Raw genomic sequence first — 21,127 nt, forward strand, 5'->3', positions numbered from 1 at the left:
AGTTTTGTGTCATGGGGGAAAACTGCAGAGTGTGGGATTGCATGCCTAATTTGTGTAAAATTGCACACAATAAAAACTACACTAACAAAATTGCAAAAAAACCCAACTTAAGTGCTGGAACTGGTGTAAGGGGTAAGAGTGCTAAACTAGTATCTGGGAGATCCAGGTTCGGATCTCCACTCTGCCCTGGAAGCTGTCTGGGTGACCATGGGCCAGTTAGCCTACCTCACAGGGTTATTGTTAGGATAAAATGAAGGGGACCGACGTAAGTGACTTTGGGAAGCCCCCTTGGGGAGAAAGGCAGAGTGCAACTGAATGAAGTAAAATAAACTTTTCTAAAGAAATGTCAAATGTTTGAATCAACCCTGTATCTTTCTAGATAAGCCTAAAGCAGTTGCTAGGCGCTCAGCGCATGCGCCCTTGCCTTATCCTTGTCTCAGAGATAGGAAAAGATACATGACAGAAGTCTGGTGAGCTACTTTCGGTTAAAAAAAACAGGCTTGTCTGTCTATCATACGGCTATAGAACGGCTAGTTAGAGAGCGGCGCTTTCTTCCGTCCTCAAACCACCAATAGCGCCTTTCGATTTTTACCGGAAGTTTATTAAAGCGCTTGGCTAGTCTTTCTGTAGGAGCGCCGGGCGTCTATTGCGCATGCTCTATTTACCCCTTTCTTATTAAGGTCTTTTTGTTCGTTCAAGGCGTCCAGAAATGTGCCTTAACCATTTTTTTGTTAAATCGTCTGCTCAAGCAACAAAATATAGTTTTGAAACGAGGAGAAAAATCTCAGTCTGAAGTAGGAGGACGACAACGTCAGGCCAGGAGCGCGGCAGCTGACGTCAAAGATGCCAGGCGAACAGCGTGGACAGCCCCGCAGCGCTGACGCCGTTATGGCCTCCTTGGCGGCGAGGACCCCTAGCCGAGGCGCCATTTTAGAGTTCCTTCAGAGGGCTCCCACCGGACGGGTGACCGATCGACCGACCGACCCGCCGCCGTTCCTTCCTCTTCCTCCCCGGCCGCCGTTTCGCCTCCTCCCCGTCGCCATGAGCGTGGTGGATCACGTGCGGGAGATGGCGGCCGCCGGGCTCCACTCCAACGTGCGGCTCCTCAGCGGGCTTCTGCTGACCATGAGCGGCAACAACCCGTGAGTGAGACGCCAGCCGCCCTGCGCCTTCCCCTTCCTCGTCGGGGGCTGCAGAGGCCGCGTCCCGCCTTCTCCCCAAGGGCTGGGCGACCAGCAGGCTCAGGGCGGGGGGTTCCGCCCCATCCGTAGGGTTGCCAACTCCCGTTCAAGAAATATCTGGGGGCTTTGGGGGTGGAGCCAGGAGACTGGGGGTGGGGCCAGGATCAAGGCTGTGACAAGCATAATTGAACTCCAAAGGGAGTTCTGGCCATCACATTTAAAGGGGCGGCACACCTTTTCAATTCCTTCCTTCCATAGGAAATAACAAAGGATAGGGGCACCTTCTTTTGGGGCTCATAGAATTGGACCCCCTGGTCCAATCTTTTTGAAACTTGGAGGGTTTTTTGGGGAGAGGCACTAGATGCTATACTGAAAATTTGGTGCCTCTACCCCAAAAAACAGCTTCCCCAGAGCCCCAGATACCTGCAGATCAATTCTCTTATTATTTTCTATGGGAATAAATCTCCATAGGGAATAACAGAGTTCCCAGCAGACATTTCCCTCCCCTCCCCCCCCCCCGCTTTCTGACGACCCTGAAGCGGGGGGAGGGTCTCCAAACCAGGGGATCCCCTGCCCCCACCTGGGGATTGGCAACTCTAAGCTGGGGGCTTTGGGGGTGGAGCCAGGAGACTTTGGGGGGTGGGGCAGGACCAAGGTTGTGACAGGCACAATTGAACTCCAAAGGGAGTTCTGGCTATCACATTTTAAATGCCTTCCCTCCATTAGAAGTAATGAAGGATAGGGGCAGCTTCTTTGGGCTCTCATAGAACTGGACCCCTTGGTCCAATCCTTTTGAAACGTGGAGGGTACTTTGGGGAGAGGCGTTGGATGCTATGCTGAAGATTTGGCACCTCTACTTCAAAAAAAACAGCCCCCCCCCCCCCCGAGCCCCAGATACCCGCAGATCAATTTTCCATTATATTCTATGGGGAATTGGTCTCCATAGGAAATCATGGCGTGCCCAGCAGACATTCCCCCCTTCTTTCTGATGACCCTGAAATGGGGGGGGCGCACTCCAAACTGGGGGATCCCCTGCCCCCAACTAGGGATTAGCACCTCAAAACCCCAGGGTCCTCTGGATGCAATACGTCAGTTGCAACTTGATGGCACACAGTTGTAGCCAGCACCTGCTAATGTTTAGTGCAGGAGTGGCCAAACTTGCTTAACGTAAGAGTCACGTAGAATAAATGTCAGATGTTTGAGAGCCACAAGTCATGAATGTCAGATGTTTGAGAGCTGCAAAGCAGGAAGAAAGGAAATAGATGAGGGAGGGAGAGGTAGAAAGAAAGCAATTTTAACTTTTAAGTGCATTCTCCAAGCTGCAGGCTGGCTTAGCTTGGAGAAGTGATTTACAGAGAGAACTGCCTTCCCCAGGCTGGCTGATGGGGTGGTGAGGGCTTTGAGAGCCACGCAATATGTGTGAAAGAGCCACATGTGGCTCCCAAGCCACAGTTTGGCCATCCTTGGTTTAGTGCTTCCATGTGCTGTCTTTTAAAATACTCAGAAAAAGAGCTTCATATACCTTTTTTTAATATAATCCTTATAACAATCCTGAAAAATAGGTTAGCAGTATTACTTATGCATGCGCCAGTCTTTTTAGCCCAAACCAAAAACCTGCCTGACTTCATCTGCTGATAGGGGAGCAGTAAAATTTGGATCGGGGAATTTCTGTTTTGTGGCTCAATCTGCTGACCTCTTTGCTATACTTGTTCCCTGTTACGGGGGCGATTCAGAGGAGGGGGGTACTGTTTGGACACATAGCAGTGTAGGGGAATTACTTGGAGAGAGAAGTGGGAGGGTTCTCTAGTCGCAGTGTGTCAGAGATCCAGCTCTAACATTAGGTGCGAATAGAAAAGATTTATAGAACAATAGACACACAGAGAGACGTCTGAAAAGTTTCAAAAGGTGCACCGGGAGTTTTCGTGAGGAATCAGCAGAGACTAACTCCTCCTGTCGCCCCCAGTTGCTTTTATTAACAACATGACCTCACAGCATTCCACCTACATCAGCCAATTAGGGGTCATATTTATTCTATCTCTGCGCATGCTTACATCAATCAACCATAATGTTTTTCTCTGATAACACTAACAAGCTTCAGTGCAATACATTCTGTGATGCAGTTTCATCTCTCTGCTCTTCAACCTGCATTCCTACAGCAGTGATGTGGGGTTTCTGCATATTTAAATAACTTAAGTGTTTAAATAACGTTAGCAAAAGAAAACAGATAGACCACATACAGTCCCTTTGTCCGCGCTTCGTACCCCCAATCACCCCGCCAAACACGATGGATTTGCAGCATGAAAAGCACTGATGAGAATAGATAAATGTACTGCATTAACATCATGGGTGTGGGAGGTTTTTGGAGGACGGTGGAAGACAGGAGTGTCTGGCATGACTTTGTCCATGGGATCGCAAAGAGTTGGACTCGACTGTGCGACTGAACAACGTGGGAGGTTTTCCACTGGAAAAATACAGCATCAGAGTTTTGTTTTGTTTTTTAATTTCTGCCCCGTATCAGGAGGCACAAATGTATCTGGCAGGGAACTAGTGTCTTTAATAGTTATTTAGTCATTAGGGTTTGTAGAATCTTTCGGGCTCAAGTGCCGTGTTCTACTGGAAAAAGTTTTCCTTCCAGACGTTTCGTTCTCAGCTGCGGAGAACATCCTCAGTGGCGTTGCAGCCGGAGCAGGCGCTCTGACCTTCTTGGCTGCTGTGCGTTGAGTGGGGCCAGGGCTGCTGGAGAGCTGCTATTTCTAGGCTGGAGGGGGTGTGATGAAAGGGCAATTGGTTTGTGGATGTGCCCATTGCCCTTTCATCACACCCCCTCCAGCCTAGAAATAGCAGCTCTCCAGCAGCCCTGGCCCCACTCAACGCACAGCAGCCAAGAAGGTCAGAGCGCCTGCTCCGGCTGCAACGCCACTGAGGATGTTCTCCGCAGCTGAGAACGAAACGTCTGGAAGGAAAACTTTCTCCAGTAGAACACGGCACTTGAGCCCGAAAGATTCTACAAACCCTAATGATGTTACCAGCCGTGAAAACCTGAAATCTTTGAGTTATTTAGTCGTTTAGCATCTATATAGCAGGACTTTGTGTCCATTCTTCTAAAAATGCTTATATACATAGAGTAAAGTGACACATTACTGTTAGTCCCATATTATGAAGGGTGTAGAATCATAGAGCTGGAAGGGACCTCTAGGGTCAACTTCTAGGTATGTTTGTCGTAAGACTGACAGTATATTGACAAGCGGGCAGCCGTGTCGGTCCAAAGCAGTTGAACAAAGCAGGAATCGAGTGGCACTTTCAAGACCAACCAAGTTTTATTCAGAACGTAAGCTTTCGTGTGCTCTCTAAGCACACTCGTCTGCTGAAGTGTGCTTAGAGAGCACACGAAAGCTTACCTTCTGAATAAAACTTGGTTGGTCTTAAAGGTATGACTTGACTCCTGCTTTGTTCAGTGTATTGACTTGCTGTACGCCGCATAGTGAATTCATGGCAGAGGGCTTCCTTGTCCCGAAATACTTCTCAAAGAGAGGATTGGCTTTGGAGGGTGGATTCCATTCTGAGGTCCTTCCCCTCTCCAAACCCCAGGTGCCACCTCCAAATCTCCAGGTATTTCCCAAGCAGAAGTTGGCAGCCCTGCTTATGACATCTGTGTGTACATTGTAGAATCTTGGCGCATGATGAGGAGATGAACAGATGGCCCTTGAGCAGAAATTCACTGTGGAATTCACTGCCACAGGAGGTGGTGGCGGCCACAAGTATAGCCACCTTCAAGAGGGGTTTAGATAAAAATATGGAGCACAGGTCCATCAGTGGCTATTAGCCACAGTGTGTGTGTATATATAAAATTTTTTGCCACTGTGTGACACAGAGTGTTGGACTGGATGGGCCATTGGCCTGATCCAACATGGCTTCTCTTATGTTCTTATGTGACACAGAGTGTTGGACTGGATGGGCCATTGGCCTGATCCAACATGGCTTCTCTTATGTTCTTATCTGACACAGAGTGTTGGACTGGATGGGCCATTGGCCTGATCCAACATGGCTTCTCTTATGTTCTTATGTGACACAGAGTGTTGGACTGGATGGGCCATTGGCCTGATCCAACATGGCTTCTCTTATGTTCTTATGTGACACAGAGTGTTAGACTGGATGGGCCGTTGGCCTGATCCAACATGGCTTCTCTTATGTTCTTATGTGACACAGAGTGTTGGACTGGGGGGGCCACTGGCCTGATCCAACATGGCTTCTCTTATGTTCTTATGTGACACAGAGTGTTGGACTGGAGGGGCCACTGGCCTGATCCAACATGGCTTCTCTGATGTTCTTATGTGACACAGAGTGTTGGACTGGATGGGCCATTGGCCTGATCTAACATGGCTTCTCTTATGTTCTTATGTGACACAGAGTGTTGGACTGGAGGGGCCACTGGCCTGATCCAACATGGCTTCCCTGATGTTCTTATGTGACACAGAGTGTTGGACTGGATGGGCCATTGGCCTGATCTAACATGGCTTCTCTTATGTTCTTATGTGACACAGAGTGTTGGACTGGATGGGCCATTGGCCTGATCCAACATGGCTGTTCTTATGAAACCAAATCCCACCGTTTACCCCTCTGTTAAAAGCGCAGGAGCCCTTGCCGCCCCTCGTGTAGCCTGTTCACCCTTGTTCGCCTTGCCTTCCTGTCAGGCAGTCTAACTTTTCCTGAAATAAAATGCTTAGCCTAATAGCTGCCATGTTGAACCGCCGTTACTAACCATGAGGAAGACCTTGCATATCAAAGTAGAATGCTGTAGATGGTTGCCAGTGCTTGATGTGAACCTCTCTCTCCCTAATACTAACAAAAGCAAGAATTCCCCTTTGAAGATAAAGTGCCTCCAGGGACGAGCCTCTTGGCCATCCCCGGAAGACAAACCGTAGGAATAAGATAAGAGAGAGGGACCATGTGAACCTTCACACCTCAGCTCAGCAGTGTTTAGAATTGCGGCTTTTGTGTAGAAATCTTTGATGTAGCCTTCTTAAGTACTTCTGGTTGCTTTGAAACCTTATTGCCCGACGCTTCCTTTCAGGGAGCTGTTTTCTCCATCGCAGAAGTATCAGCTCCTGGTGTATCACGCCGATTCCCTCTTCCACGACAAGGAGTATAGAAATGCCGTTAGTAAGTATACCATGGCTTTGCAGCAGAAGAAAGCGTTGAGTAAAACGTCCAAAGTGAGGCCTTCTACCGGGAATGCTGCGTCGACTCCTCCGAGTCAGGTACTCAGACTTCGTGTGCTAAGCTGTAGCACCCTGCCTCACTGGCGAAGAAGTTGGGATGATTGACATAGCATGTAAATCGTGATCAACGTTAGTTTATGCCTGAACGCTTTGATAAATGAAAAGCGATATACCTGATGGTGCATGTTTTTTACCTTAAGGGCTGGGGGCATAGCTCAGTGTCGGAGTTTGCATGTAGGAGTCGGAGAACAAGCATGTCGGAGAGCAAGTTTGGTGTAGTGGTTCCCCACTCCTCCACTTGCACCTGCTAGCATGGCCTTGGGTCATCCATAGCTCTGGCAGAGGTTGTCCTTGAAAGGGCAGCTGCTGTGAGAGCCCTCTCCAGCCCCACCCACCTCACAGGGTGTCTGTTGTGGGGGGAGAAGATAAAGGAGCCCCTCTGAGACTCTTCGGAATGGAGGGCGGGATATAAATCCAATATCTTCATCTACCTCACAGGGTGTCTGTTGTGGGGGAGGAAGATAAGGGAGATTGTGAGCCGCTCTGAGACTCTTTGGAGTGGAGGGCGGGATATAAATCCAATATCTTCATCTACCTCACAGGGTGTCTGTTGTTGGGGGAGGAAGGTAAAGGAGATTGTGAGCCGCTCTGAGACTCTTCGGAGTGGAGGGTGGGATATAAATCCAATATCTTCATCTACCTCACAGGGTGTCTGTTGTGGGGGAGGAAGATAAGGGAGATTGTGAGCCGCTCTGAGACTCTTTGGAGTGGAGGGCGGGATATAAATCCAATATCTTCATCTACCTCACAGGGTGTCTGTTGTTGGGGGAGGAAGGTAAAGGAGATTGTGAGCCGCTCTGAGACTCTTCGGAGTGGAGGGTGGGATATAAATCCAATATCTTCATCTACCTCACAGGGTGTCTGTTGTGGGGGAGGAAGGGAAAGGAGATTGTGAGCCGCTCTGAGACTCTTTGGAGTGGAGGGCGGGATATAAATCCAATATCTTCATCTACCTCACAGGGTGTCTGTTGTGGGGGAGGAAAGTAAAGGAGATTGTGAGCCGCTCTGAGACTCTTCGGAGTGGAGGGCGGGATATAAATCCAATATCTTCATCTACCTCACAGGGTGTCTATTGTTGGGGGAGGAAGGGAAAGGAGATTGTGAGCCGCTCTGACACTCTTCAGTGTGGAGTGCGGGATATAAATCCAATATCTTCATCTACCTCACAGGGCGTCTGTTGTGGGGGGGGGGGAGGTAAAGGAGATTGTGAGCCGCTCTGAGACTCTTCAGTGTGGAGTGCGGGATATAAATCCAATATCTTCATCTACCTCACAGGGTGTCTGTTGTGGGGGAGGAAGGTAAAGGAGATTGTGAGCCGCTCTGAGACTCTTCAGTGTGGAGTGCGGGATATAAATCCAATATCTTCATCTACCTCACAGGGTGTCTGTTGTGGGGGAGGAAGGGAAAGGAGATTGTGAGCCGCTCTGAGACTCTTCGGAGTAGAGGGGAGGATATAAATCCAATATCAGCATCTTCTGCATGTAGATAGATCCAGCTGGGCAGCCGTGTTGGTCTGAAGCAGTAGAACAAAGTAAGACCGACCAAGTTTTATTCCGAATGGAAGCTTTAGTCCCTGGCACCTCTGCCTTAGGAGCACCGTGAAGGGCTACTTGAGAAGATCCTGGAGGAGGGTTGTTAGGATCAGGCAGAACCGGGCTAGACGGGTCGAAGATACGACAGGTCCTAGAGCAGCCCCTGAAGATGATGAACCCTGTTGTATAAAATCCCATCGTACTGTTTCCTTCTGTTGTAGGAGCTGCAAAGCTATTACAGAATTGTCTCTGTTGTGTTTTTAGTGCCTGCCGTCCGAAATCGAGGTGAAATACAAAATGGCGGAGTGCTATACCATGTTGAAGCAAGACAAAGACGCTATCGCTATACTTGATGGAATCCCATCAAGGCAGAGAACCCCCAAGGTAGGGCCTTGAGAAGGAAACAAAGGTGGTGTTCCTCTGGAGGCACGGGATAACTAGTTGGAGGAAGATAATTATTCTTTGCGGCGTCTTTGCTTTCGGGATTTAATGGGCAGATCTCACTTCCTCAAATAAAAAGTGAGGACAGATTGACATTAATCCTTCTCAGGATACATTTTGGTCCCTCCCCTGTGTCATTTTCCTTTACCAAGAGCTGAAACCGTTGAGAGAGTGAAATCTTAAGCCCCTTCTCCGTTGACTAGCTAGGTCTCTCGTGACTGTATTAACTCCGTTGTCTTTATAACTGGATTTCTGTGGGTTACAGATTAACATGATGCTGGCCAATTTGTACAAGAAGGCAGGTCAAGAGCGGTCCTCCGTCACGAGCTACAAAGAGGTGCTGAGGCAGTGTCCATTAGCCCTGGATGCCATCCTAGGTAGCCGTTTTTCTTCCCACTAATGATTGCTGTTAAGATAATTTTAAATGTCGCAAGCATAAAAGGTGCGATTGAAGGAGGTGAATAGGGTTGAATGTTTTCAGTGTGGACTGGTGCCAGAACGTGGATTCATGCAGGGGTGCAGCAGCCCACCTTTTCAGGAGTGGGCACTAAGAGACTTTCAGAGCTGTCTCTCTCTCTCTCCTGTCAGCTAGCACGGTGGGTGAGTTCTGTTGAGCCCACCAGTCTGCAAGGACGAATGCATGTTGTTAAGTTACCTGTTATACGTGGATACCGGAGCCTGAAGTTTCCTCGGTCACAGAGGCAGCCGTCTCAACTGTCTGCCGTGTCTTTTTTAAGGTTTGCTGTCGCTCTCTGTAAAAGGCGCGGAAGTTGCCTCCATGACAATGAATGTGATTCAGAGCATCCCAAACCTGGACTGGCTTTCCGTGTGGATCAAAGCATATGCGTTTGTGCACACTGGAGACAACACCAGAGCGATCAACACCATCTGGTAAGAACTGGAAAGGGCTGCCTTGAAGAACAAGTGGCCGGAGGGGCTCAGCTCATATCAGAAAGCTGCTTCTTGTGTGCTCCTTGGGAGAAGACATTTCACCGACATCATTTAACTCAGATTATTATTATTCTTTACTTCTTCTGAGTTTAAATATCATCCATATGTATTTTGAGTGGTGTTTAAACTCAGAAGCAGTAGCAAAGACTTATTTGATTTTTAGCCTGCCCTCCCCTACACCCCTGATGTAGCTAATCTTCATGGAGCTTATTGTAGGCCCTGTACTAAGAGGCCTGCAAGCTCTTGGAGGATTGGCTACATCAGGGGAGTGTGGCCTAATATGCAAAGGAGTTCCTGCTACAGAAAAAGTCCTGGTAATGGGGAATACTGCAGCATTAATTACTTTGATCTTTGGACATCAGTGATACATCCTTACATCTAAGTATCTTTTCTAGTACCTTCATAGTATAACTTTAAAATTACAGGATGCAGTTTACTCCTATTGAAGGCTTAACTGTCCCTGTTTTGGATTTTACCAAGGACAGGCTGACTCCTCTCCCTAGGATTTCAGCTGGCCAGAACGAAAAAGCAGAACTAAACAGCCTGACTTTGAGAGAGGAACCACCTTGTGAAGGCTTTTTGTGACCTAGAGCTGAGCATCGTCACTTGCTTATTGATCCGTAGCATTCTCTTGTTCAGGTGACAACTCCAGGGGCAGGTCCTCCCATGTGAAGGACAAAAGCTTCTTCCTTTTTTCAGACTCTTAGATAGTTTGTAATAATTTGGGAGGGGCCGTGGCTCAGTGGCATGCAGAGGGTCCTTCTAGTGCAGAGGTAGGGAACAGTGGCTCTCCAGATGTTTTTTTGCCTACAACTCCCATCAGCCCCAACCAGCATGGCCAATGGCTGGGGCTGATGGGAGTTGTAGGCAAAAAAAATATCTGGTGAGCCACTGTTCCCTATCCTTGTGGAAGGGCTTCTAGCTCCACTGGTTTTTTTGGCCACTGTGTGACACAGAGTGTTGGACTGGATGGGCCACTGGCCTGATCCAGCATGGCTTCTCTTATGTTCTTATGTGACACAGAGTGTTGGACTGGAAGGGCCATTGGTCTGATCCAACATGGCTTCTCTTATGTTCTTATGTGATACAGAGTGTTGAATTGGATGGGCCATTGGCCTGATCCAACATGGCTTCTCTTATGTTCTTATGTGACACAGAGTGTTGGACCGGAGGGTTGGATTGGATGGGCCATTGGCCTGATCCAACGTGGCTTCTCTTATGTTCTTATGTGACACAGAGTGTTGGACCGGAGGGTTGAATTGGATGGGCCATTGGCCTGATCCAACATGGCTTCTCTTATGTTCTTATGTGACACAGAGTGTTGGACCGGAGGGTTGGATTGGATGGGCCATTGGCCTGATCCGACATGGCTTCTCTTATGTTCTTATGTGACACAGAGTGTTGGACCGGAGGGTTGAATTGGATGGGCCATTGGCCTGATCCAACGTGGCTTCTCTTATGTTCCTATGTGACACAGAGTGTTGGGCTGGATGGGCCACTGTCTTGATCCAACATGGCTTCTCTTAGGTTCTTATGTCCCTGGTTCAATCGCTGACATCTGCAGTTAAAAGGACCAGGTAGGAGGTGATGTGAAAGACCTCAGCCTGAGACCCTGGAGAGGCACTGCCATTCTGTGTAGACAATACTGACTTTGATGGACGAAGGGTCTGAGTCAGTAAAAGGCAGGTTCATGTATTCACGTGCCCTCTCCTTTTCCTTTTTGTTGCCTCCTTTGGGCTGAAACAAGTCCTACGGCAAAGGTAGGCTCAAGGCAAATGTGTCCAGTATTTGGATTTCAGGAGGCTGTTCATAAATTGCTGATCACCCCTGCAATTTATTTTTCTGCTTGTTCTTCTCTCTCGAAAAAGCTCGCTGGAGAAGAAGTCACTGCTGAGGGATAACGTTGATATATTGGGGAGTCTAGCAGACCTTTATTTCAGAGCCGGCGACAACAAGAACGCAATTCTGAAATTCGAACAGGCTCAAATGCTGGATCCGTATCTAATAAAGGGTAAGTCTGTGGGAAATCCGGGGGCTTTGCTAGAATCTTTTGTGCGTTCAAATTAATTACGCTACGGCGTTTGTAACAGCACTAAAGCTGAACGAGAAACTAAAGTAAAATTATAGGATTCATTCCGATTATTTCCCCCCCCCCCTTTTTGTGCTCCTACAATCAGGGGAATAAGCAGGGACCCACAAGGAACTCGCGGGGGAGTAGAAATCCCACCCCGCTGTCTCTTCATCCTCTGCCACCTCCTCCCCATAGTCGCTGCTCCTGATTTCTGTTCTCTGCCTTCCTTTCACCTGCCACTCCTCCTCCCCTGTCCCCCTGCTGTCGCTTTCTCCTTTACCTCTGCCTTCTCTGTTCCGAAAGTGCCTGCTGATGCAGCGTCGCTAGGCAACCCCACGCCGCCAACCGTGATGTTGTGAGAGCTCAGTTGGCATTTTTTTTAAAAAAAGCTCCGCGCCGTGTACGCGCGCAGGCTCACCAGCTGCTTGCTTAGTTTGCAGATGTTTTCTTAAACAGTACACCCCCCATGCGGGGTCAGGTTCAGAATTAGATAAATACTTGTGAATACCCTCAGTGTTAATTTGATTGCAGTGAACTGAAGAAGAATCTGTAAGGTTACTAGTTGATGCATCGATAGTGTTGTGGAGCTTCAGCTGTTCCGGCTGAAAAAGCAAGAATATTATTACAAGTTTGCGTGCAGTCCTGTCTAAAATTATATCCCGCCCGTTAATGTAACTTAAATGTTAAGTATTGAACATAAAAAAGATTCTTAGTCTATACACATCGGTGGGTGTGTAAATGTAAACACTTTTGCTATTCTTCCTAAGTATTTGGGAAAAAATCTCTTTTCCCCCTACATACTATGCAAGAAAGGTCAAGGTAGTCCCCTGTGCAAGCACCAGTCGTTTCCGACTCTGGGGTGACGTTGCATCACGAAGTTTTTGCGGCAGACTTTTTACGGGGTGGTTTGCTCTTGCCTTCCCCAGTCATCTACGCTCCCCCCCCCCGCCCCCCAGCAAGCTGGGGACTCATTTGACCGACCTCGGAAAGATGGAAGGCTGAGTCAACCATGAACCCAGCTTCCTCCGGGATCGAACTCAGGTCGTGAGCAGAGAGTTTGGACTGCAATACTGCAGCTTTACCACTCTGCACCAGGGGGCTCTTACTATTTTACTTACTATCTTACTTACCATGACAGAGATGCAAAAGATTTTGTCCTTACTGGTTCATCTGGGCTTTTTCTTAACTTTTCTTTTTTTTAAACAAGCAAAACATTGTAGTGAAACCTTAATTCTTCATTTAGGAATGGATGTCTATGGTTATCTGTTAGCTCGTGAAGGTCGCCTGGAAGACGTGGAGAATCTGGGCTGCCGCCTCTTCAATATTTCTGACCAGCATGCAGAGCCTTGGGTGGTCTCAGGGTAATGCGCCGCTTCTTGTTCCCTTTGGCCTCTTCCATTGAAATGCCAGTCAAGCCTAGCTCAAGGCCCCTTTAAGCAAGTTCTCAGCTGGTTGCTTTCATGTTATAGGAACATACGAAGCTGCCTTTTACTGAATCAGACCCCCCTCGGTCCATCAAAGTCAGTATTGTCTACTCAGCCTGGCAGCAGCTCTCCAGGGTCTCAAGCTGAGGTTTTTCACGCCTACTTGCCTGGACGCTTTTTAGTTGGAGATGCCGGGGATTGAACCTGGGACCTTCTGCTTACCAAGCAGATGCTCTACCTCTGAGCCACCATCCCTCCCCAAAGTATGCTTACATATATATGAACACATGAAGCTGCCTTCTACTGAATTAGACCCTCGGTCTATCAGAGTCAGTATTGTCTACTCAGACTGGCAGCGGCTCTCCAGGGTTTCAAGCTGAGGTTTTTCACACTCATTTGCCTGGACCCTTTTTAGTTGGAGATGCCGGGGACTGAACCTGGGACCTTCTGCTTTCCAAGCAGATGCTGTACCACTGAGCCACCGTCCGTCCCCAAAGTTCAGGATGGCTGGCTTAGTGTCCAGCTGCAGCTCCCAATTCACATGAGGTTGGTAGATTCCCTGAAGACCAGGAGTTTAGTGAAGGTTCAGTGTGAGATGTCTAGGCACTCCCAGCAGTTGCCATCTTGAACCATGAGGAAAGGCAGGGTATAGATGTTCAGTGAATAAAATTGGTGTGAACTATCCTATCACAACTTCCCAATATCCTTGCTGTTCCTGAACTTCTTAGAAGTTCTGCCTAGAAGCACAGACAGCTTCCAGAGCGGATTGAATAAACGAATAGAGCAGAGATCCATCAGTGGCTCTTAGCAGCAAGGGATAGACGGAATACTCTGTCTGGGGCAGTGATGCTCTGTATTCTTGGTGCTTGGGGGGCAAGAATGGGAGGGCTTCTGGAGTTATGGCCCCACTGGTGGACCTCCTGACGGCACCTGGGTTTTGGCCACTGTAGGATCCAGAATGTTGAATTGGATGGGCCACTGGCCTGATCCAACATGGCTTCTCTTATGTCCTTATGTAGAACTGTTGGATCAAATAACATCTGTTAACAAATGTAAGAAGTCATTTCCTTAAAATTACAAAAAAGCCCCCAAAAGCTGGCCTGTGATTAAAAAAAAGCCCCACTTTATTACGGTATCTCACATCTTTAGGTGTCAAGCAGAAATGGGCCTCCTTCAGCAATATATTTCATAATTTTGGAGGCACTACTGACCAGTAACCAGCTATTTTTTTTTCTATCCTTTTCAACTCAAATTGTTATTAACAGTAGTAGACCTTGATCCTTCCCCTTCCAAAAACAACAACAAGGAAGTTGGAAAAGTGCAAGTACTGAGAGCCAAGTGAAGAGAGGGTGTTTTTGGGGCAGACAATATACTATAAACCTTCCAGAACCCGTCATTCGTCAGACCTGATGTGAAAGTGGGCGGGACGACAGCAGAGTAGCTCCACCAGCTGTTGTTTGTTGAGGGGGGTGGGGGTGGAGAAGAAGGTGAGTCACATGCCTGTCTTCTTTCTGCAGGTGCCACAGTTTCTACAGCAAACGCTACTCCCGAGCCTTGTACTTAGGAGCCAAAGCCATCCAGCTGAACAGCAACAGCGTGCAGGCACTGCTGCTGAAAGGCGCCGCTCTACGGAACATGGGGAGAGTGCAGGAGGCGATCATACACTTCCGCGAAGCTATCCGGCTCGCCCCTTGCAGATTGGACTGCTATGAAGGTGCATAGCGATAGTGCAGGGGCGGCCAAACTTGCTTAGCGTGAGAGCCACAGAGAATAAACATCAGATGTTTGAGAGCTGCAAGACAAAGAAGGATAGATGGGGGAAGGAGGGAGGGAGAGGTGGGAAAGAACACAACTTTAACTTTAAATGCATTTCCCAGGCCGTATTCCAAACACACCGGCTTCCAATTTTTTTTTTTTCAGTCAATTTGGAAAATTGTGTTCGTGGGAAATGTTGAAAACGCTAGGAAAATCCTTACTTTACAGCTATGTATTCTAATTTGCCCTTTTTTTATGCTACAATTCTGTAAAAATAAGTCCTTGATATCTGACACTACAAGGCTCTTTCCTAAAGATTTGATCTATGCCAATTCCTTTGGCCTTTGCTCCGATGAGTTTCAGTGTCCTTAAGCCAAACGGGCTGCTTACGCTTGCTATGAATAGCTCTGAAATGAAGGCCACTTTCTTCTGGGGGGGGAAATGAAACTGACTTTCCTGCCTCTGATCCTCAGGCCTCATAGAGTGCTACTTGGCATCCAACGGTCTCCGCGAAGCTACCGTCATGGCCAATAACGTCTACAAAACCCTGGGAGCCAATGCGCAGACACTGACGCTTCTAGCCACCGTTTGTCTAGAAGATCCCGTTGCGCAGGAGAAAGCAAAGACGCTGCTGGACAAAGCGTTGACGCAGAGGCCCGACTACATTAAAGCCGTGGTAAAGAAAGCCGAGCTCCTCAGTGAGTCTTTTAATCTTTATTTATTTACCTTACGTTTGTTTGCTGCCCACTCCATACGGACTCTGTGCAGCTCACAGTCACAATACCATAATAACAGTGCCTTATGGTTATAAAATCAAAAACATATAACAATTTATAATTTAAAAATTTAAAATGGTGCTATAAAATTTCTTACTGGACAGGCGGTCCAGCTTCATTATGGTTCCATAAAAGCGTGTTCCATAAATTAGGGGCTGCCACAGAGAAGGCCCTCGCCCGCGTAGAGCACAATCTGGCCTCCCTTGGTCCGAGGATGGATAACAGATGTCTGCCTCCTTTGTGCCACTTGTCTGCATAGTTTATTCTGTGAGCATAAATATGTTCCTAGGTAGATGTCCCCTCTCCATTCTCTCATAAGAGAACATAAGAACATAAGAGGAACCATGTTGGATCAGGCCAGTGGCCCATCCAGTCCAACACTCTTTGTCACAAAAGAACATAAGAGAAGCCATGTTGGATCAGGCCTGTGGCCCATCCAGTCCAACACTCTGTGTCACAAAAGAACATAAGAGAAGCCATGTTGGATCAGGCCAGTGGCCCATCCAGTCCAACACTCTGTGTCACATAAGAACATAAGAGAAGCCATGTTGGATCAGGCCAATGGCCCATCCAGTCCAACACTCTGTGTCACATAAGAACATAAGAGAAGCCATGTTGGATCAGGCCAGTGGCCCATCCAGTCCAACACTCTGTGTCACATAAGAACATAAGAGAAGCCATGTTGGATCAGGCCAGTGGCCCCTCCAGTCCAACACTCTGTGTCACATAAGAACATAAGAGAAGCCATGTTGGATCAGGCCAGTGGCCCATCCAGTTCAACACTCTGTGTCACATAAGAACATAAGAGAAGCCATGTTGGATCAGGCCAATGGCCCCTCCAGTCCAACACTCTGTGTCACATAAGAACATAAGAGAAGCCATGTTGGATCAGGCCAGTGGCCCATCCAGTCCAACACTCTGTGTCACATAAGAACATAAGAGAAGCCATGTTGGATCAGGCCAGTGGCCCCTCCAGTCCAACACTCTGTGTCACATAAGAACATAAGAGAAGCCATGTTGGATCAGGCCAGTGGCCCATCCAGTCCAACACTCTGTGTCACATAAGAACATAAGAGAAGCCATGTTGGATCAGGCCAGTGGCCCCTCCAGTCCAACACTCTGTGTCACATAAGAACATAAGAGAAGCCATGTTGGATCAGGCCAATGGCCCATCCAGTCCAACACTCTGTGTCACATAAGAACATAAGAGAAGCCACGTTGGATCAGGCCAGTGGCCCATCCAGTCCAACACTCTGTGTCACATAAGAACAGATGAAAAGCCCTTCTTACCCATCATGGAGCTGGAAGGAGCAGCTTCCAAACAAATAGCCGTATTTTGATTTTCAGCTCCTTGGTTTTTCCGCATCTAATGCCGGCTTCCATCTGCTGGCCGTCTTAAAATTTCCTTAGTTTCCCCTTCATCGTATTGCAGGAATTAAGACACCCTGTGAGGTAGGCAGGGCTGAGAGAGCTCTCTCAGAAGCTGCCCTTTTAAAGACAGCTCTGCGAGAGCTATGGCTGACCCAGGGCCATTCCAGCAGGTGCAAGTGGAGGAGTGGGGAATCAAACCCGGCTCTCCCTGATAGAAGCCTGCACACTTAACCACTACACCAAACTGTTGTTGATTTGTGGGTGTTTATTTTAAGTTAAAAGCTCTCCTCGCTGACAGGCCGGGAACAGAAATACGAAGATGGAATTGCTTTGCTAAGGAATGCCCTGGCCAATCAGAGTGACTGCATCCTGCATCGGATGTTAGGGGATTTCCTGGTAGCTGTTAATGAGTATCAAGAAGCCATGGACCAGTACAGTATCGCTCTAAGGTAAGTTTGTGAGAACCTCAGGCTTCTGTTGTCTGGCAGGGGCTGTGGCCCTTGATGCTTACAAATTGCTGTGCTGGGATATCTGCCTCCAGTAGTTGTAAATGGCCTGGGTTTTCTGTCATTCTTTTATCGTGTATATTCACACATGCCTGTTTGTGGAGTGGTCTGTCAGTTCTCCTGAAGGATGGCTGGGTTCTGGTTTTCCCAGCTGAAGAGACTCCTAGGCAGTATTCAGTGAGCTAGCTCACAGTTTTTTAGCCTCCAGCTCACACCGTTTTTTAGCCTCACGGCTCAGGAAGGATGGCCCCAGAGCAAACGGATTCATACAGTAACTTACAACTTTAATGCCAGTAGCTCACAAAGTGGAATTTTTGCTCACAAGACTCCACAGCTTAGAGCAGGAGTGGGGAACCTCCGTCCCGAGGGCCGTATATGCTAATGAGTGTGTGACCTAATATGCTAATATTAGGGGATGTGGTCTAATATGCTACTGAGTTCCTGCTGGACTTTTTCTACAAAAAAGCCCTGGACCTATGCATTTGCCTAGGACGGTGGGCGCCAGATTAGGCTCTCCCCACGTGACTTCAAATAGAAAAACAATTTGCATTAATTTTGCTGGCTTGAATCATTCTCCCTTGGCGGAGCACTGTTTTTTAAGTTGATAATTTTGTATGGCCCGCGAATGATGTTATAAATATCCATACGGCCCTTGGCAGAAAAAAGGTTCCCCACCCCTGCCTGAGAGGGAGTATTGCTCCTAGGAGCTTTGTGTTCCTGTGTGCAGCAGGCTAGATGCTTGGAGCTTTTCGCTCTGACAAAAAGCCATAAGGAAGCTGGCTGGGCATGAGGCTAGTTGAAGTCGGTGGGGCCATTGCCCAAATGCTCAGGCTACTGGTTACAATCACGTGACCTTGTGGCTTACTTCCAGTTGCTCACTTGCTTGCTCTTAGCTCTCCTAGAAGGGTATCTTCAGGGATCTGAAGAAATGAGCGGTGGCTCACAAAAGCTCATATCCTGCCACAAAACTTATAGGTGATTGGGGAAACCTATGGAGCAGAGGTCATATGAACATATGAAGCTGCCTTATACTGAATCAGACCTTTGGTCCATCCAAGTCAGTATTGTCTTCTCAGACTGGCAGCGGCTCTCCAGGGTCTCAAGCTGAGGTTTTTCACACCTATTTGCCTGGACCCTTTTTTGGAGATGCCAGGGATTGAACCTGGGACCTTCTGCTTCCCAAGCGGATGCTCTACCACTGAGCCACCGTCCCTCCCCAATGGCTATTAGCCACACATTATAGAACCCTCTGTATTTTTTATTTATTTATTTATTTATTTATTTCATTTATATCCCGCCCTCCCCCACCTCGGCAGGCTCAGGGCGGCTAACAACATTCCATAAAAACATACAGTAATAAATAAAACCCTAGATTTACAATATAGAACAATAAGACATTAAAACATTAAGTTAAAACCAATCCAGTAAATACAGTTGTACTGCGGTATAGATCTTTAGACCGCATTGGCGGATCCTTGATTGCCGTTTTCTTAGCAGTCCGAGTATGCTAATTTAAAAAGAGTGGTCTTGCAGGCCCTGCGGAACTGTATGGGGCAGTGATGCTCTGTATTCTGGGTGCTTGGGGGGGGCACAGTGGGAGGGCTTCTAGTCCCACTGGTGGACCTCCTGATGGCACCTGGGGTTTTTTGACCACCGTGTGACACAGTGTTGGAGCAGATGGGCCGTTGGCCTGATCCAACATGGCTCCTCTTTGGTTCATGGACCTAATTGTGTTCAGATGCCAAACTCTTTTAAGATTTCTACAAGCTTGTAATGGATCGATCTAAATTTTGCGACAGCCGTTTTCTCCTCCTCTGAGTACAAGGGACTGTTCACCTCTTTTTCTGGAGAGAAAAGCAGGGAGAAGCTGCGAGTATCAGCAGTTAATCTGGGTCAGGGGAGGCCAAATTTGCTTAACGTAAGAGCCACATAGAATTAATGTCAGATGGTTGAGAGCCACAAGACATGAATGCCAGAGTTTGAGAGCAGGAAGGAAGGAAGGGAAATAGATGGGGAGGGAGGGAAGGAGAGGTGGAAAGGAAGCAACTTGAACTTTAAATGCATTCTTCAAGCTGCTGGCGGCTTGGTTTGGAGAAGCGATTTAAAGAGACAAATGCCTTTTCCAAGCTGGGTGATGGGGCGGTGGAGGCTTGGAGAGTCACACAATATGTGTGAAAGAGCCTCATGGGGCTCCCGAGCCACAGTTTGGCCACCCCTGATCTAGATACATCCCCCTCCTCCCCAAAAAAAAGAGTCTGGGCTTGACAGCTTCTGCTCTCCCCGCCTCCCACCCCCTTCTTTCTCTCTTACGACTTCTCCCTTCAGATAGTTCTGTTTGCTGTTCCCCCAGCCTGGATCCCAACGATCAGAAGTCTCTGGAGGGGATGCAGAAGATGGAGAAAGAAGAAAGCCCCACAGATGCTACCCAGGAGGAGGACGTGGACGACATGGAAGGGAGCGGGGAAGAAGGCGACTTGGAAGGCAGCGACAGCGAAGCCGCCCAGTGGGCCGACCAAGAGCAGTGGTTTGGCATGCAGTGACTCCCCCCCCACCCCCCAAGGCCTGCTTCTCCCTGGACCGAGGAGGGCCGAGGGGCCATAAAAACTGGACGGTGGCATGCCTCGAAGCTGCCACGGAGGTTCAAAAGCTCACGTTCTTGGTTGATGCTTCTTTAATACAAATGCCGAGTGACTGCAGGGGCTTGTGCCGGGGAGGCGTTGGTATCAAACCGCGACTTGCCTCCTTTATGTCTAAAATTAGAAGCGTTGAAAGAGCGTGAACCGTTTCCCTCGTTAATGACTCAACCGACCCCGGAATCGTGTTACAAACTAATTACTCTCGATTCCCTTTGGTGGCTAAACGCAGGCTCCTTTGTATCCTTTCCGTAAAAGAGGCTTTGCGCACAAAGCCCACACGGCGGGTCGAGAGGCGGGAACTCCTCCGGAAAGCTGTGGGAGTCTCTCACAAGGGCAGCCTGCCCGCCCCCCCCCTTCCCGGTCTCTCCTTCTCTAGATGGCACGCTATAAAAACAGGAGACCACCTTGTGCCTCTAATTGATGAGCCGATCGATTCACATATGGCGACACGGGAGAGAATTACAGGCATTTCCACATTCCGTGCCGGTGGGTTGCCGCTCCTATAAACCTTTACGGGGTGTCGAAAACATAAGAGGGGACAATGGAAAAGGTCATACCGAGAAGAGGCAATTGAAGGCACTTAGGGCTATTTGTACCGAAGAATGCAAATTCTCAACCTGAAAGCTCCCTCACCTTTGTATATAACTATTAAAAAGAGCCTTGCAAACTTGTGGGTCCAATTTGGATTTGTTGGAAGTTCTTCTGTGCGTGCGTGTGTTCATTGAGATGAAAAGAAGCTACGTAAGAGCTCACTAGTTGTGTATTTCTTGCAGAACAAAGCCCTGTTTCCTCGCTGGACTCTTAAGGAGGCTCGCTTTAAAACAACAACTTGTGCCACACAGCTGAAACGTCTCAATAAGAAAAGTTTCCTTGTTTCAGAGTAGTTACAAAGAGCCCCGATGGATCAGACCAGTGGTCCATCTAGTCCAGCAACTGTGGCCAGCCAGTTCCTCTGGAGGGCCAACGACAAAGCACAGAGACCAAGATTTTCCCCATATCATAAGAACATAAGAGAAGCCATGTTGGATCAGGGCAGTGGCCCATCCAGTCCAACACTCTGCGTCACACAGTGGCCAAAAAAACCCAGGTGCCATCAGAAGGTCCACCGGTGGGGTCAGGACACTAGAAGCCCTCCCACCCAGAATACGGAGCATCACCACCCCAGACAGTTCCATCAATAATCTGTGGCTAATAGCCACTGATG

General features: G+C 48.3%; 1 protein-coding gene across 2 annotated transcripts; it reads left to right on the forward strand.

The window, feature by feature from the left end:
* Window positions 1–707: 707 nt before the first annotated feature.
* On the forward strand, window positions 708–20,590 carry ANAPC7 (anaphase promoting complex subunit 7). 2 transcript variants are annotated; one of them, XM_060249453.1, is made up of 11 exons: window positions 708–1,142; window positions 6,253–6,439; window positions 8,257–8,376; window positions 8,699–8,810; window positions 9,171–9,324; window positions 11,253–11,395; window positions 12,699–12,816; window positions 14,397–14,593; window positions 15,108–15,332; window positions 17,080–17,230; window positions 19,638–20,590. In XM_060249453.1, exons 1-11 carry the CDS (start codon window positions 844–846, stop codon window positions 19,825–19,827), a joined length of 1,896 nt encoding a protein of 631 aa, XP_060105436.1. In that variant the 5' UTR covers window positions 708–843; the 3' UTR covers window positions 19,828–20,590. The 2 variants fall into 2 exon arrangements, with proteins under 2 accessions (XP_060105436.1, XP_060105437.1); XM_060249454.1 differs by lacking the exon at window positions 708–1,142 and having other exon boundaries at window positions 6,253–6,341.
* Window positions 20,591–21,127: the final 537 nt, after the last annotated feature.

This window comes from Heteronotia binoei, chromosome 11, assembly GCF_032191835.1.
Source record: "Heteronotia binoei isolate CCM8104 ecotype False Entrance Well chromosome 11, APGP_CSIRO_Hbin_v1, whole genome shotgun sequence".
In the NCBI taxonomy this organism is placed as follows: Eukaryota; Metazoa; Chordata; class Lepidosauria; order Squamata; family Gekkonidae; genus Heteronotia; species Heteronotia binoei.

What these genes read in the sequence shown, in the direction of transcription:
- ANAPC7 (XM_060249453.1), top strand. Translation starts at nt 844, where the DNA reads ATGCCAGGCGAACAGCGTGGACAGCCCCGCAGCGCTGACGCCGTTATG. An exon ending in ACCATGAGCGGCAACAACCC is followed by an intron (nt 1,143 to 6,252) that starts GTGAGTGAGACG and finishes GCTTCCTTTCAG; the next exon opens with GGAGCTGTTTTCTCCATCGC. An exon ending in GGATCCGTATCTAATAAAGG is followed by an intron (nt 11,396 to 12,698) that starts GTAAGTCTGTGG and finishes TTCTTCATTTAG; the next exon opens with GAATGGATGTCTATGGTTAT.